Here is a 14,840-nt window from a genome sequence, read left to right as displayed (position 1 = left end):
GATGATGAAGATAAAAGAGATGAAGATAAAGAAGACGATGATGGTGCAGAAGGAGATAATATTTTGATATCATTTGTACTTTGATGATAATAAAATGATACAACATCAAAAGTATCATCATCATCATCATCATCATCATCTTCACTATCAAGAGTACTGTATTGACCCAGTGAAAAAAGATCATCATTATCATCATTCGATTTTACTAATGATGTTGATCGTTTTGGTGGCATTGAGAAATGAGGGATCGGTGAAACAGAGGATTGCTTGCTATAAATTTCACTTGTGCGTGCCAAATCAGTGGAGATTTCATAAGGTCGGATGGAATGTTTTTTTTGTTGTTGCTCAGAAGACATCATCGCCATGGTATGAAGAATGGAGGTAGAATGTTGTTGTTCAAAGGATGTTGATGATGATTGTTTATTTTCATTGGGTGGAGGGAAAGGAGAGAAAAAGACTCTTGAAGGTGTTGCCAAGGTAGAAGGTAATGTAACAGATGGAGTCATTGATCAAAGAAATAATAAAAAAAGAATAATAAAAAAAAAAAAAAGAAAAAGAATATATAGATACGATGATGATGATTGATTTCAATCAAAGTAGAAATATGATTTTATAACAAGTCTATTAATAAAAAAAAAAAGTCATATTCCAAATATAGACATGATGTTTCCATTTTGTCTTATCTCTCACTATAATAAAAAAAAAAGGGGAAAGGGGGATGAGTGAAAAAAATTTATAAAGATGGCAAAAAAAAAAAAAAAAATTAGATTGTGAATACATTCCAATGAATACTTGATTATTCAAAAAGTGCCACTCTAGAATTATCCAAGGAGAATCAAACATATAATACACGTTCTAAAGTATTGTATTTTCTTATTTTATTTTATTCATTATATAATATAAAAATAACTAAACTAAACTATATAAATAAACAATCAAAACAAAAAGAAATATCCACAATAATAAAATATATAAACATACGTATATACAAAAATTAAAAAAAAAAAAATGGAGGAAGGCATTCATCGATCATAATGTTTTTTATAGCGTGATGAATTGACTGGTTCGTGTAATCCCATTGGAAGAAAGTTCAGTAAATTGTTCCTAAAAAAAAAAAAGGAGTAAATGAAAAAGAGAGAATAAGGCCAACTATCTCTTTTTTTTTTTTTTTTTTTTTAAACATAACTCATCCTTACTTTAAAGAAGTCACCTTATCTGGACAGGTAGAAGAGTGATCTAACCAAAGTTCAATTCGATCCGTCCGTGTTCGTTTCGATAATACAAGTCCAACCATCCCATGTTTTGCCAAATGACTACCTACAAAGGCACATAACAACCAGTCAAAGAGATCATCCAATACAACATGTTTACCAGGACACAGCGTCAGTCGTCCACCATCCTTGTTCACCTTATCTTCCCACATAGGCTCCACCCCTTTTTGGAAACAGTACAGGTTTTGATTGATTGCCAATTCAGATGGTCTATACCCTAAGCTTTCTTTGTGCCTACGCCAACGAGCTGTGAATTCCCATACCGTTTGACATGTAAAGAGTTTTTGCATACTAGATCGATAATTGATGGCCGTCGTCTTTGTTTTCGATGTGTCACCAAAATAGAATACAGCTTCTTGTTGAAGTGGAAGAGCTGAGCTATAGGATAAGTTGTGTTTTGTCATATAATCTTGAATCACTTTATATCTTATAGGATTGTCACGTACTTTGATTGGATCAGCCCAAACAGGTATTGCTGCTGTAATTTCTTCTTTATTCATTGATGTCGTTACTACTACTGCTGCTTCTGCTGCTGATGATGGTGTTGGTAATGATGATACTGCTGATGAGGATGATGTTGATGATTTTGTAGATGATGAAGAAGCTGCTGGAGATGAAGACAATAACGTAGTCGAATGTATTTGGTTGATGGTTGAATTTGATGTTGTATTGACTGTAATCATTTCCTTTTCTGCCGTCCTACTAGTATTTTCCGCAAACATCGTTGTGCTATCCAAGTGATTTTTGTCATCATGACAATTGTTGTCGTTATGATGCTGATGTTGCTGAATCCAAGAAAGTCCTGTTTCCTCTTCCACTGTACCAATATCATAGTTGTTGTCGATGTGTTCTTCAGTCTGTATGTCCTTTTTTCTGTCAATAACTTGAGCATTGCTGCAGTTTTCTGTACTTGCAGTCGAAATATCATCACTGGTGTCACACGATGATGTAACTTGTTCCACATCCGGCTTCGGCCTTGTAATGTCACTTAATACAGTTTCTAATGTTGGATGTTGTTCGTCAGGAATGGATGATGGCGGAGTGATGGCAGAAACTACGGAATCATGCATTGTATTGAGAGATTTGCATTGCTCAGTACCATTCTCTTCGTTGGATAGTGTCGGATAAAAGGATGTTGTTGTTGTTGGTGAGAAGTCATTGTTCCATGTTTTCGCACTTTCCATACTAGAAGCTAAAGTACTCTTACTACTATTTGTACTACCACTACTAAACCGGCGAGGTGTCATATCTGATGATGAATAGGTGCTATTGGTCGTGTTGGTGGAGATTCGTCTTAATCGATACTGTTGTTCTTGATGACGATAATGCTGATATTTTCCCTCTTCTATGCGATGATTGCTAATATCATAAACCAAAGGGGGTGGATATCCATGAGACTGAGGATTCGGATAAATTGTATTGGAATGATGACCATAGGAAGGATAAGGAAAAGTCATATAGTAATATTGTTGTGTGGGATAACGATGACCAGGTGTCTCGGGAAACGAAGACCGATGATGTGCTACAGGTTGCGAGTGATGAGGTGGTACAAAGTTATCGTCCTGAGACAAGCTAGGTCGATGGTGGCGTGGTTCTTGAAATTGATTCCGTTGCTTTTGACGTGTTTCTTTTGTTTGATGCAACAAACACCGATTTTTGTTGTCTTGTTCTTGAAGAGAATGATGTCGATTGGTCAATATATGCTGGTTAGTATCAGGTTGCTTGTCATACTTAGTAGTAAACGAAGTTGATTTTCGTGTAGAGCCATGCTTGTCAAAGATAGATAAATCTAAAGGTATCTTGGATGTAGTAACCAAAGGATCAGTACGTTGAGCAGAAGAAGAAGAAGAAGAAGAAGAAGAAGAAGAAGAAGAAGAAGAGATGGCAGTAGGAGAAACCTTGATATCGTGCAAAGGGATTGTTTCAGTAGAAGAGCATGGTGGGAAGCGTACAATACAAGAAGGAAAAGAAGGAGTAGAAGTGGATTGATGATCAATATCAAGAAAAAAAAGGAAATCGTCTGAATGAGGTCGTTCTTCCATGGACTTTGGAGGAGAAGTAGCAGGAATGGGTATTGGCTTTTTGTTTTTCCAAGGGCGACGTTGACGTTGCATAAGTGAATGTGGTAATGGTTGTGGTTGCTGAGTATAGAACGGTTGGTGAAGTGAGTAAGGTATTGTCATGATGGAACCTTGTCGAAAATAAGCACCGTACATTATTGTTCAACGCACTTTATTTTTCGAAAAGAAAGAAAAGGGAAGAAATCTGTAGAAAAAAAAAAAGGTTCAAATCAGTTTTTTTTTTTTTTTTTTTTTTTTTATTATTTTTTTTACCCCGTGACCAAATAATCAGAAGACCTAGCCTGTTTTGAGGTTCTCCCAAAAAAAAAAAAAAAAAAAAAAAAAAAGAATCATTGATGGATGCAGCAACATTGATCGAATTCAATATAAAAATATGTTTCAGTTAAATCATTATTATCATTATTACTGTAAAATTGTTATTGACAAGTACTTTCTATCTTTATTCAAAAATAATGAGATGATGGAAATACGATATTATAAACAAACAATGAACTAAAAGGAGAAAGACAAATAAAGAAAGAGGAGAAAGAATCAAATAAAGAGAGAAATAAAAAAAAGAAAGAAAGAAAGAGAGAGAGGGGGGGGGAAAAGGAAAGTGGAGGAGGAGGAGGAATACAATAATATACAAGAGTAAAAATATAATAAGATCGCTAAAGTACAATACATACATTTACCAAGTAGGACCATTCTTTTTGTTCCATCGATGACGATATGGACCCCGTTGATATCGTTTTTGCCATCTTGATACAGGTGTGAATAATGTTGAATTTGCTTTGAGTCCCAAATCTGTTAGTACATCTGTCCGTCTTCGTCTTGTCCTACCCATAGTGTTAGTGTTGTTTGGATCATCTAATGCATTTTGTCGTACAAGTCTTTCTTGCATAGTTGATAGATATTCCACAATATCATCACTTTCCGGCATATAATACATAGGCAGAGTTTGTTCCATATAAAATTCTTGGTCAGCATCTCCTGTGCTAAATGATATTGTTGTATAGTTCCTATCATGTTTTTCATTGTCTTGAGTAGTTCCAGGTGCTGAAGGTGGTTCAAAAGGTCGAAGATCCGTCATATAATTTGCAATTTGTTCATCCACTGTAAATAAGACAGAAAAAAAAAAAGAATAATGAGTCATCCAAAAAAATTTACAATATATATATTGTATACTACCATCTTCGTCTTCATGAGGTTGATTTGAAAAAAATGGTTTTTCTTCTTCATCTGCCAATCCAAGTAATGGTCGATGTAATGAGAAAAAGGCATTATGAGCGAATTCAGTTTGTGGGATATTGATAACTGGCATAAAAGACAAGTTAAGTTCATTGGACTGTTTAGCAACAAAAGGTTCTTGAGAATCTTTAGTGATTTTTTCTTCGTCTTCTGTATTTGATGATCTGGTTTGGTTGGTACTATTGTGTCCTTTTCCATTACTAAAAGATGATGTATAATTGCGAATAATGGATTGTTGCAAGGGCCATTGCTGGTTGCGTAAGAATCTTGATCGATATATAATATTGGCAGTATGTTTATAAAATAACATGAAAGTAGAATATATATATATAAAAGAAGGGAATAAAAGAAATAAAAACAACAATAAAAAGAAGAAAAAGAAAAAAGAACCAAATAAGATTGGATTCTTACAGTTTTTATAAGCGAAAACTTTGATAAGATAGGGAAAAGAAGAATGAACAAAAAAAATCGCAAGGTTTAGTAAAAATTTAAGAGATTTTTTTGGTTCTGCCAGAGAAAAATAAAAACAAACAGGGCAGAGTTTGACTTTCCGCTCAAGATTTTTGATTTGCATGCACCAATCGTTTGAAAATCCAATGCTTTTTTTTTTTCTTCTCTTTTCTTTTTTTCTCACATAATAATAATAATACCATCTTATATAATGGCGACACATTCTTCTTCTTCTCAAACAGTACAACAACAGTCACCATCTTTACCTTCATCTACTTCAGTTATATCTCCTATCAATATTCCTCAGTTGGTAGTAATTCGTGATCAAGTTCACAATACTTACAAACATCCTATATTACATTATGTTTTTGAAGATGAACCATTCCCAGATATCGCAAAGGATAATCTAATTGTAGTAGATTTTGATAATGAACTTTTATCGGAAACTAAAGAACCTAATGTGGAAAGTTACAGTCCTCACTTTCAAGTATCTCATTGTCGAATGGAACAAAGCACAGTTAATGACCAGTTTGATCAAGATAGTACTGGCTTACTTAACCTTATACTTGAAGGTGTTTCCGCTCCTCAGGCGTAAGTTGATAAAAAAAAATAATCATGTTTTGAACGGATTATCTCTTATCTCTCTCTCTTTTTTTTTTTATTATTATTATTGTTACTAGAAATGAAGCTATTGAAAGTTTACATCCAGTACGAAACGTTGATAGCTTGAAAGAAATGATATTCAACTTTAAGAATCGGTAAAGGATCAAAATAATAAAAAAAATATCAATTGGCGATACCGTGTCGTTACTCACATACTTTTTATTGGATATACCTTCACTAGAAACGAAATGGTTAAAAAGGTCTTCCAACAACAACAGTAACATTTGACTAGTTTTATATATATACCCTGTGCTACCCCAGCTTTTACCTCCACAAGTTAGATTAGTCATTTTATTCATTCTTAAATAATATATATATATATATATGCTAAATTTGTAGTCTTATTATTCACCAGTAACAAGGAGTATGATGACATACAGTGTCATGAATATTAATAATGAATATGATGGACAACGATAAGGATAACATATCAGCAAGTGTGACAAGTGAATTCTAGTTTTATGATACTTCATTTAGAAGAGACAGCATCGTTATTTCATACAAAAAGAAAAAAATTAGCGAAGACTATCGTCAACGTTTTATTGTACAACTGACAGAGAGAGGGAGAGGAATCCACCATAACTAATGATTAGATGTAAGAATGGAATTTTAACCTAGAACATATGATAATATCTTAATGCCGGGAATCAATGAAATTCGTTCGCATAAAAGTGGCAACATCGACAGCAAGAAGACGTTCAATCAAGGATCCAATCAAAAGCAATGACTGGATTTAAAATTTCACTTGACAGAGAGACAAAAAAAAAAAAAAAAAAAACTTTTTCCCTTCTTTCCTTTTTCTCCCTCACAAACTCACCTTTGTACGAAAATGGCTAAAGGAATTCGATCTCACGTTAAGAAGCGGGCAAATGGTAAAGTAACTAAATCAAATAGCGATTAGACTAACACCATTATTATTATTATGATTATTGTAGTCGTTAAACGTGCTACCGTTTTCAAGCCAGTGGAAGATCTTCGTTTAGCACGATTGGCAGCTCTTCAAGTAGAAGCAGCTACTAAACCAAGTGTAGGAGATCATATGGAACAAGATACAAAGGAACAAGGTGATGATATGATGACGGATGAACCTAAAAAGATCTCAACAAGTGGACCTCGGAAAAATAGCAAGACCCTTAGAGCTGCTAACTTCAAGAAAAAGAAAGGAGCTAAAAAGAACAAGAAAACCACCAATAAATTCTAGTTTAGTTTAATATATATTTTGTATTTCTCATTCCTTTTTATTCATGTTTACTAGTATATCATTCTTTTTTCATTACATATTTTTAGTATAGTCTTCATTTTGCTTTATCTTTTGTTACTGACTTTTTTTTTTCTCCAATAAACAAATAAATCTTTTTTTTTTTTTGGTCCCGCTTGTCTCCAAATTGTTTTTTTTTCCCCTTCTCTTCCCAATACTTTTTTTTTTATTTCCTATTCAATTTGCAACAATGACTATTACCCTTCTATCTAGTCCACCAGATCTATCTAATTTGACCATTCGACATACTCAAAATGATATAGGACTCGACGTATCACCTTCTTTGGCTGGTTCTAACGGTACTATTCAAGGCAAACTTTATGTGTGTGAAAGGTAAATCGTATATCATATCACTTTTTTTTTTTTAATTCTAACCTTTTTTTTTTTTTTTCTATTCTTTTTTATCTCAACAAAACCAAAAATTACTATAGCTTGTTATATTTTTATTCTGAATCTTCCAATGCTGGTATAGCTGTTGAATATCCTGATATCATTATTCATGCTATTTCTCGTCAAAGTGGTGAACCATCCATTTACTGTCAACTCAATGCTGGATTATTCTTTCCAAATCAACAATTACCTGAAGATGAAGATCACGAAGATATTGTTACTGAATTAACTTTTACGCCAAGAGATACAAATTCTTGTAAGCAAAAAAAAAAAAAAAAAAAAAAAGAAAAGGACTAGTAAGTCATGATCTAAATGCAATCTTTTTTTTTTTTTTTTTCTAGTGGAAGATATCTATATGGCTTTATCAGATTGTGCAGCTTTACATCCTGACGAAGAATTCATGGCGGAACAAGCAGCTTTGGAACAAGAAAATGATGAAACTTTCTATGCTAATCCAAGCGACGAAACCGAATTGAATGAAGTACAACAGGCAGCACTACGACACTTGGAATCCGTCTTCGATTCAGCACCTACTCAGAATGGTAACAATCATTCTGACGAAAGAAATCACCAATTTGATGATGCCATGGATGACAACTAATCCAGATAGATTATATATGTAACCTGTTGGATCATATTAGTTGTTAGTTTAGTTTCCTTTTTTTTTTGTAGATAGTTTTTGCTGTACAATTTGTATTTGGGGTTATGCGTACGAAATTTTTTTTTTTTTTTTTTTTGTCTTTATGAATCAATAAAAATGACTTTTTTTATTTATTTATCTAATTTAAGGCGAAGATCAAAAGAGATAACTAAGCTATGGGGACAAATATGATTGGAACCAAGTACGGAAAGGGACAAAAGAAACATCAATACCATCAGTTTGTAAACGAGTAGTAGACAGATGACAATCCTTGGGTCTTGAGGCAGAAGCAGAACCAGAGATAGAATTTTGTGGTTGAAGATGATCTTTGGATACATTGAGCAAATCCGCAAAAATACCTAAAAGCCAATATAAAATACATGAGAAATGAGAAAAAGGAAAAAGAATAATTCAAAATTCCTTTGTTGTTTTAAAAGAACTTACAACACATGTCGTATTTTGTAAGCATTTCTTCGGCTGTAAAGTGATAAGTTCCTTCAATTGAACGACCCTTTTCAATCTTGTAAACTTGACGTCAAATTATAAAATAAATATATAAATGATCATGTAATTCAACGTTTCTTCTGTTTGTTCATCCTACCTGCCAAGTCCTTGATCACTCTGCCAACGTCGTCCACTATGTTTAGTTCATCCGAGTCCCAAAAATAGAAAATAAAGAAAAAAAAATAGTCAATTATCATCAGGTTACTATCATCTTACCATTTGTAGGATATCGAAGACAGTAATTATCCATTTCAGCAGGTTTGTTAGTATTCTTCACCGAATCGATCAATAAATTGACAGCTGATTCACCATTGAAAAGAACATCTCCATATCTAAAATAAAAACCAGATAGAAAGAATGATTGAATTTCGAAATAAGTATGGAATTATTCAATTATTTACAAGATTGGTACACGAAGGATAACAGAAGCTGGATGAATGTCACGAATAGCTTGTTCCCCAGCAAGCTTGGATTCACCATAAAAGTTAATAGGGTCAGGAAGATCATCCGCTTGATAAGGAGGGTTAGTGCCATTGAATACGTAATCAGTACTAATATAAATAAGCATAACACCATGAATCTTTGCATAAAGTGCCAGATCACCAGGTACTTTTGCATTTAACTACAAATGAAATAAAAACCGTGTCAGTTTATGAATTTTATAAGTTCAAACTTTCACTTACTTTGAGAGTTCCCTCATGATCCTTTTCTGCTACATCTGGTCGACGTTCGGCCGCACAATGTACAATAACTATTGGATAGAATACGAGGAATAAATCCTTAGACAATTTGATAAACTGTTTTTATAGATATACCTTCAGGTTTGATATTGTTCAATAATTTTTCAACTTGTTCACTATCAGTAAGGTCAAGCTAAAATTAAAATTATTATTTTTAGTAAACCATATGAATATATACATATAGTAAAAAAGTCACAAGTATCACTTACTTTGATGAGCTCATCATTCGCTCGACTGTACGCGGTTCCCACCACTAAGAAATATAAAAAAAAAAGTAAGTGTTAATAAACAAATATAGTAATAAATAACAATGAGTTTACCAGAATGACCAGCAGCTTTAAAGTTACGAACAACAGCTCTACCAAGGAGTCCAGAAGCACCAGTTATCAAAACCTTCATTTCTTGCAATAAAGTAAAAGAAAAGGAAAAAGAAAAGAGGAGTTTGAACTTTTCATCTTTTTGGAAAGTTTTGGATCAATCTGCTTGGGCGAGTCACGGGTAGTGTGAAAAGGAGGGAAAGGGTGCGTTGGAATTTTTTTTTTTCTCTTGCTTCTCTTTCTACTCTCAGTGACCAAAAAAGAAAAAAAAAGATTGTTTAGCTATTCTCTCTATTATATAAACCATGGAGAATCCTGAACAATCTCATACTGAAGCTCTTTTGAAAGGTATATATAAATTTATATTCTACTTTTTTTTTTTTCATCCTTCAAAATATATTATTTACCTTAGCCTTTAATTTCAACTAGATCTTTCGTCGGAAACGCTGACAACTGAATATAATACTTTGAAAGCCCAATATGATGAATTATCGAAACGGGAAGAGTTATCACGTAAGCATCATCATCCTTTATATATATATATATATATATTTGCTATTATCAGAAATATAGTTATAATTTCACTTTTATTAATACATATAGGTCAAGAACTTGAACGAACGCGGAATCTTTTGGAAGAAACACAAAGAAAAGTTACCATTAATCAACGTGAAAAAGAAGCGGCTGAAAACAAAATGGAAGATATTACAAACACCAAACATGAATCTATGTCTCTAGTAAGCAATCTTCGACAGTCATTGGCAGTGCTCAGATGTAAGTAACATACCAAAAAAAAAAGGCAATACATGTTTTTACTAATAACTCCTTTTTCTCCTATACTAGCTGAAAATGCAAAACTCTCTCAAGATACCAAAGAATATTCTATGAAGATAATCAGAATGCAAACAGAAAAGGATGCTGAACACTACAAGAACGAATCTTTGAAAGTACGTAGGACAGTATTGCAAAAAAATAGATATATAAGATTAAATACTCATTACTTCTTTTTTTTTTTATATTATTGATAGTTACAAGTCCATGAACTTCATTCTAGACTCAACAATTTAATCAAAAATGAAGAAGGTACTCGACAAGCTCTTCTCTCTGCCGAAAGTGAAATCAAATTGCAAAATGAAGCCAAGGTAACTTTATTAATCATAGAGAAACAAAAAAGAAGGATTTCTTTACTAATATCATGTTTTGTATATAGCAACGTGAACGAGAACAAGCATCATCTCAAAAACTTTATTTGGAAAAGGAACGCGATACTCTCTCTAACACTGTTCAAGAACTACGTGAAGAATTGGCAAAATGTAAAATTGACATGGAGCGTGCTATTGAAAAAGCAAAGACTGCCGAAGAACGCTATGAAAAACAAGAATCTAGTCGTATTGTCACCAAAAAGAATCATAATGATTTGATTGCCATTTACGAACGACAACGTGCGGAAGCAGAAGAAAGGATCGCCAACTTCTCAGCAGAATTGGAAATTGTACAACAAAAAGCAACTGCACAAAATGTCAAATTGGAACAAGAAAATAAGTCGTTACAAGATCAACTTACCAATGCTTTGGATCGTTTACAAGTTACCCGCAACAGTATTGATCAACTTATTGGAAAACAAGATAGTACAACAGAAAATACATCTTCAAATACGTCATCTCCTCTTACAACTCCTGTGGTTGGTAGCAACCTTTTGAAGATGATGAAACAATATGAAAGTACTGGAAAACATTGGGATGATATTTATAGCGACTTTTTCGAAATGCGTGATACAACTGCTCGATTGACATCTATTAATAATGAACTCACAGTAGTAAATAAGCAATTAGTACGAGAAAGAGATAATCAACGACAATACCATGATCAGTTGGAATCCGAAATTGAACGATTACGTGCCGAACGTTCTTCTCAGTCTTCTCTTCAAGATGAACTTGCAAAATTAAAGATCTCCAGTACCAACCAGGTAATAATGACAGAAAAAAAAAAGAAAAGGAAAGAAAAGTAAAGCAATTTCTAATTATCGCCTTTATCTTTTTTTTTAGATATCTCAACTCAAAGACAAAGTCAATGAATTAGAAAACAACAAAAAAGATCTCACTGCATCATTGAATGACACAACTTATCAACTTCGATATCTTTTAAGACATGTGGAAAGCCAGTATGGAACATTACCAGCTGAAGTACAGGAAACAAATGATTTACTTGGAAATGCACATATACCATCAACCCTGGGACATGAAGCAACTGTTTTCAAGGACATTGCCGATTTACAACAACGTAATCAAGATCTTATGACCCAAGTCCGCCATCTATCCGCAGAATTAGAAGTGAAGTCAACTGAAGCCAAAAATCACGCTACCAATGCCAAAGACAACCATTCTCTTCTTACTGAATCATCTACGAAATTCAAGGCTTTGATTCATGAACAAAATGAAAAATTGAAAGCATTGGAATTAAGGTAAAAAATAAAACAATAGTAATAATAATAATAATAAAAGAAACGAAAAAGAAACTGGTATTGATCATCGTTTTTTTTTTTATTTATTTTTTAAAAAAACACCTTAGATTATCTTTGACAGCATCAGAACGCGACCGACTTCTTAATCAAACTTCTACAAATACCTTGACGACATCAAATAGTGCCGAATCCAATGACATTCAACAAAAGCTCAAACAGGCAGAAGAGAAACATATTGAGATGTCTACAGAAATTGATAGTTATCGACAAGAAATGGAATTGGAAATGCAAGAACAACGACAAGAATTAAAACAAATCCGTGCTGAAGCTTCCACTCTACGAAAAGAACATAGTCAAACTCTGATGGAGTTGGATCAAGTGAAACAACGTAACATTGGACTTGTACAAGTATCATCTTCTCGTCAAAGTGAAATTGAAGATCTACGACGTCGTGCTACGGAAAGAGAAGGTCATATTGGTGAACTGGAAGCTCGTGTGCTCTCTCTTCATAATGAAATCATGGCTCTCAAACGCAGTCTGGAAACCTTGAATAATGATCATTTATCTGTATCTGCTCAACTTCGCGCTAGTGACGCTAGTTACCAACGTCTATTAATGGAAAACAAGGAATTGGCAAATGAACGAGGATCTCTTACAACGTTACTTCAAAACATGAATGAAAGCTTGGGCAGCTCGACAACTGGAACAAGCCATTTGGTAGAAGAACTCAAGCAACACAATGAACGACTTTCCCGTGAATTACAGCACCTTCGTGAAACATTGTCAACAAAAGAAAAGGAACTTCGTGGATTACAAGCCATTGATCAACGTGAATGGAAGGATAAATATCAAGTGACAAGTGGAGAACTCAAACAATTGAAGTTGACCTATTTGGAACTAGAGAAGCAACTGGCATCTGCAAATCAAGAACGAATCATTGCTCAAACAAAATTGCGAGAAGCTCTTCACAAGATAGAATCAAGCTCAGGTGATGGAACTGGTATTACTGGAAATGAAGACAAGAACACATCAGATGATGCCATGGCAGAGCAAGCTAAGCAACTCGATGATGCAAACAACTTGGTCTTATCTTTGAAGAAGGACCTCTTCGGTTTCAAGGAACGACTCGCTGACGCTGATGCTACTACCAATAGAATCACAGAGGAATATAACAAATTTGCCCAAGAATCTCAAACACGTATCGACAAACTATCTGAGGATCTCACATCCAGCAATGAAAAAGTGACCAACTTACAAGATGAACTGGAAAAGATGTTGACGGAATTGAAGGAAACAAAAGCATCTCATATTTCCTCAGAACAACAATGGGAATTGACCAAATCGACCCTCGTACAGGAAAATGAACAACTCCAAGCCAAGATCCAGGCAGTTAATGATCGAATTGGTGAGTTACAGACGGAATTAGAATCAAATGTGAAGCTTTTACAACAAAGTGAAGATCGATATCAATCAGAGATGACTGCTCGTGTTCAAGATGGGGAAACCATGGCTAAACTACGTGATGAAGTACAACGACTCAATATGGATATCTCGACATCAAAATCTGAAGTTTTGGGTGCTCAAGAACGCCTTCGTTCTGCTGAATTGTCTTACCGAAGCCAAAAAGAACAATTAGAAAATTCTCAAAATGAGATGAAGCTTAGGTAAGAAAGGGAAAAAGAGAGATGATGATGAATAAAAAGATGGAATTGCAAGGAGACTGTTTACGAGAAAGCATGTTTGATACTGGTTTGATTATATTATTAATATGTATTTATTATTATTTTTTTATATATTCTCAGATTGGAGGAATCACAAAAGCAACAAGAAGCATTGACAGCGAAAATTCAAGAATTACTTGCCAAAGTCAATGAATTACGAACTACTCCTGATAATGTCGATGATCAATCTATTGCCAACCTTGCTGATAGTGCAACTCAACAACTCCGTGATGTCAGTGCTTCTTTACGACGTGAAAAAGAAATCTGGCAAGCCCGATGCACCGAAGCTCAACAACGTGCAACTCGTGTAGAATCAGATCTGGAATTCGTACAACATCAATTGGGTACCACTCGTGCTCTATTGGAAACAGTACGTGCTGAAAAAGATGACACTACCAAGAAGCAACTACAAGGAATCAAGGACGCAAAGAATGAAGCTACACTTTACAAGGAACATAACGCTTCTTTACGCATTAATATTGAACAACTTAGGGAACAAGTTACTCAACTGGAATCTGTTGTGGCTACCAAAGAAGCTGAAGTAGAACCTCTTACATGTAATATCTTTATGAAAAAAAAAAATGAAAAAAAAATCTGTCTTACCTTTTCATATTTAAATGATAGTGAAAGCGCAAGGTTTGGAACAGGAATTGAAGCAAACAAAGGAAATGGTCCAAACTTTAGAAAACAGACAAGAACAGTGGACTGCTCGTAGTGCTCTTTTGTTATCGAAACATAATGTAAGTTAACATGAATACTTTGATTGTATTAAATGTATTTCTTTTTTTAATATTATTATTATTATTATGTAGAAAACGGATCCTCAAGAAGTCGAAAAACTCAAGACTGAGCTCCAAACTGCAAAGACACAATTGGATGAAAAGACAAAATCTCTTGAGCAATCTGAAAAGCAGTACCAAGAATTACTGGCGAAAGCGACACAAACTGAAGAGCAACTTAAGAAAACGACTGAAACGGTAATAACAACTAGTAAGATATAAATATGGGCATGATTATTTACATCTTTCTATTATATTTTGAATGATTTTTTTTGCTTAGGCCAATCAACGTGGAAAACTTGCCTATGAATTCAAGAAAAAAGTGACGGAACTTG

The 14,840-nt window shown here is 33.9% G+C and overlaps 5 protein-coding genes across 5 annotated transcripts; 2 read left to right on the top strand and 3 right to left on the bottom strand.

Annotated features, from left to right (window-relative positions):
• Positions 1 to 930: 930 nt before the first annotated feature.
• BX664DRAFT_298914 (uncharacterized protein) lies at positions 931 to 3,550 on the bottom strand. Its single transcript, XM_051542290.1, has 2 exons — positions 1,197 to 3,550; positions 931 to 1,104 (listed from the first exon to the last, which is right to left on the bottom strand). The coding sequence occupies exons 1-2, from the start codon at positions 3,485 to 3,487 to the stop codon at positions 1,023 to 1,025; spliced, it is 2,373 nt and encodes a 790-aa protein (XP_051399003.1). The 5' UTR covers positions 3,488 to 3,550; the 3' UTR covers positions 931 to 1,022.
• A 215-nt stretch (positions 3,551 to 3,765) lies between these two features.
• BX664DRAFT_335564 (uncharacterized protein) lies at positions 3,766 to 5,051 on the bottom strand. The gene is made up of 2 exons (XM_051545929.1): positions 4,523 to 5,051; positions 3,766 to 4,447 (listed from the first exon to the last, which is right to left on the bottom strand). The coding sequence occupies exons 1-2, from the start codon at positions 4,890 to 4,892 to the stop codon at positions 4,023 to 4,025; spliced, it is 795 nt and encodes a 264-aa protein (XP_051399002.1). The 5' UTR covers positions 4,893 to 5,051; the 3' UTR covers positions 3,766 to 4,022.
• A 1,422-nt stretch (positions 5,052 to 6,473) lies between these two features.
• Positions 6,474 to 7,068, top strand: BX664DRAFT_335560 (uncharacterized protein). Its single transcript, XM_051545928.1, has 2 exons — positions 6,474 to 6,567; positions 6,631 to 7,068. Exons 1-2 carry the CDS (start codon positions 6,525 to 6,527, stop codon positions 6,894 to 6,896), a joined length of 309 nt encoding a protein of 102 aa, XP_051399001.1. The 5' UTR covers positions 6,474 to 6,524; the 3' UTR covers positions 6,897 to 7,068.
• A 15-nt stretch (positions 7,069 to 7,083) lies between these two features.
• BX664DRAFT_298911 (regulator of volume decrease after cellular swelling-domain-containing protein) lies at positions 7,084 to 8,057 on the top strand. The gene is made up of 3 exons (XM_051542289.1): positions 7,084 to 7,286; positions 7,385 to 7,599; positions 7,685 to 8,057. The coding sequence occupies exons 1-3, from the start codon at positions 7,144 to 7,146 to the stop codon at positions 7,942 to 7,944; spliced, it is 618 nt and encodes a 205-aa protein (XP_051399000.1). The 5' UTR covers positions 7,084 to 7,143; the 3' UTR covers positions 7,945 to 8,057.
• Positions 8,058 to 8,071: 14 nt separating this feature from the next.
• Positions 8,072 to 9,629, bottom strand: BX664DRAFT_335555 (uncharacterized protein; the record flags this gene model as incomplete). Its single annotated transcript, XM_051545927.1, has 9 exons — positions 8,072 to 8,342; positions 8,428 to 8,511; positions 8,585 to 8,620; positions 8,704 to 8,819; positions 8,889 to 9,109; positions 9,171 to 9,238; positions 9,303 to 9,360; positions 9,437 to 9,480; positions 9,548 to 9,629. The coding sequence occupies 9 exons, from the start codon at positions 9,624 to 9,626 to the stop codon at positions 8,158 to 8,160; spliced, it is 891 nt and encodes a 296-aa protein (XP_051398999.1). The 3' UTR covers positions 8,072 to 8,157.
• Positions 9,630 to 14,840: the final 5,211 nt, after the last annotated feature.

The sequence above is a fragment of the Halteromyces radiatus genome (assembly GCF_025201355.1).
Source record: "Halteromyces radiatus strain CBS 162.75 chromosome Unknown BX664scaffold_5, whole genome shotgun sequence".
NCBI lineage: Eukaryota > Fungi > Mucoromycota > Mucoromycetes > Mucorales > Cunninghamellaceae > Halteromyces > Halteromyces radiatus.
Note: the sequence above shows the minus strand (reverse complement) of the source record. Positions and strands in the feature narration are given on the sequence as shown.

Bases quoted from the DNA above. Each gene is read 5' to 3' on its own strand.
- BX664DRAFT_298914 (XM_051542290.1), bottom strand. From the start codon at position 3,487: ATGTACGGTGCTTATTTTCGACAAGGTTCCATCATGACAATACCTTAC. The intron at 1,105-1,196 runs GTAAGGATGAGT...TTTTTTTTTTAG, and splicing joins GATAAGGTGACTTCTTTAAA to GAACAATTTACTGAACTTTC.
- BX664DRAFT_335564 (XM_051545929.1), bottom strand. From the start codon at position 4,892: ATGTTATTTTATAAACATACTGCCAATATTATATATCGATCAAGATTC. The intron at 4,448-4,522 runs GTAGTATACAAT...TCTTATTTACAG, and splicing joins ACCTCATGAAGACGAAGATG to TGGATGAACAAATTGCAAAT.
- BX664DRAFT_335560 (XM_051545928.1), top strand. From the start codon at position 6,525: ATGGCTAAAGGAATTCGATCTCACGTTAAGAAGCGGGCAAATG. The intron at 6,568-6,630 runs GTAAAGTAACTA...TGATTATTGTAG, and splicing joins CGTTAAGAAGCGGGCAAATG to TCGTTAAACGTGCTACCGTT.
- BX664DRAFT_298911 (XM_051542289.1), top strand. From the start codon at position 7,144: ATGACTATTACCCTTCTATCTAGTCCACCAGATCTATCTAATTTGACC. The intron at 7,287-7,384 runs GTAAATCGTATA...AAATTACTATAG, and splicing joins AAACTTTATGTGTGTGAAAG to CTTGTTATATTTTTATTCTG. The intron at 7,600-7,684 runs GTAAGCAAAAAA...TTTTTTTTCTAG, and splicing joins GCCAAGAGATACAAATTCTT to TGGAAGATATCTATATGGCT.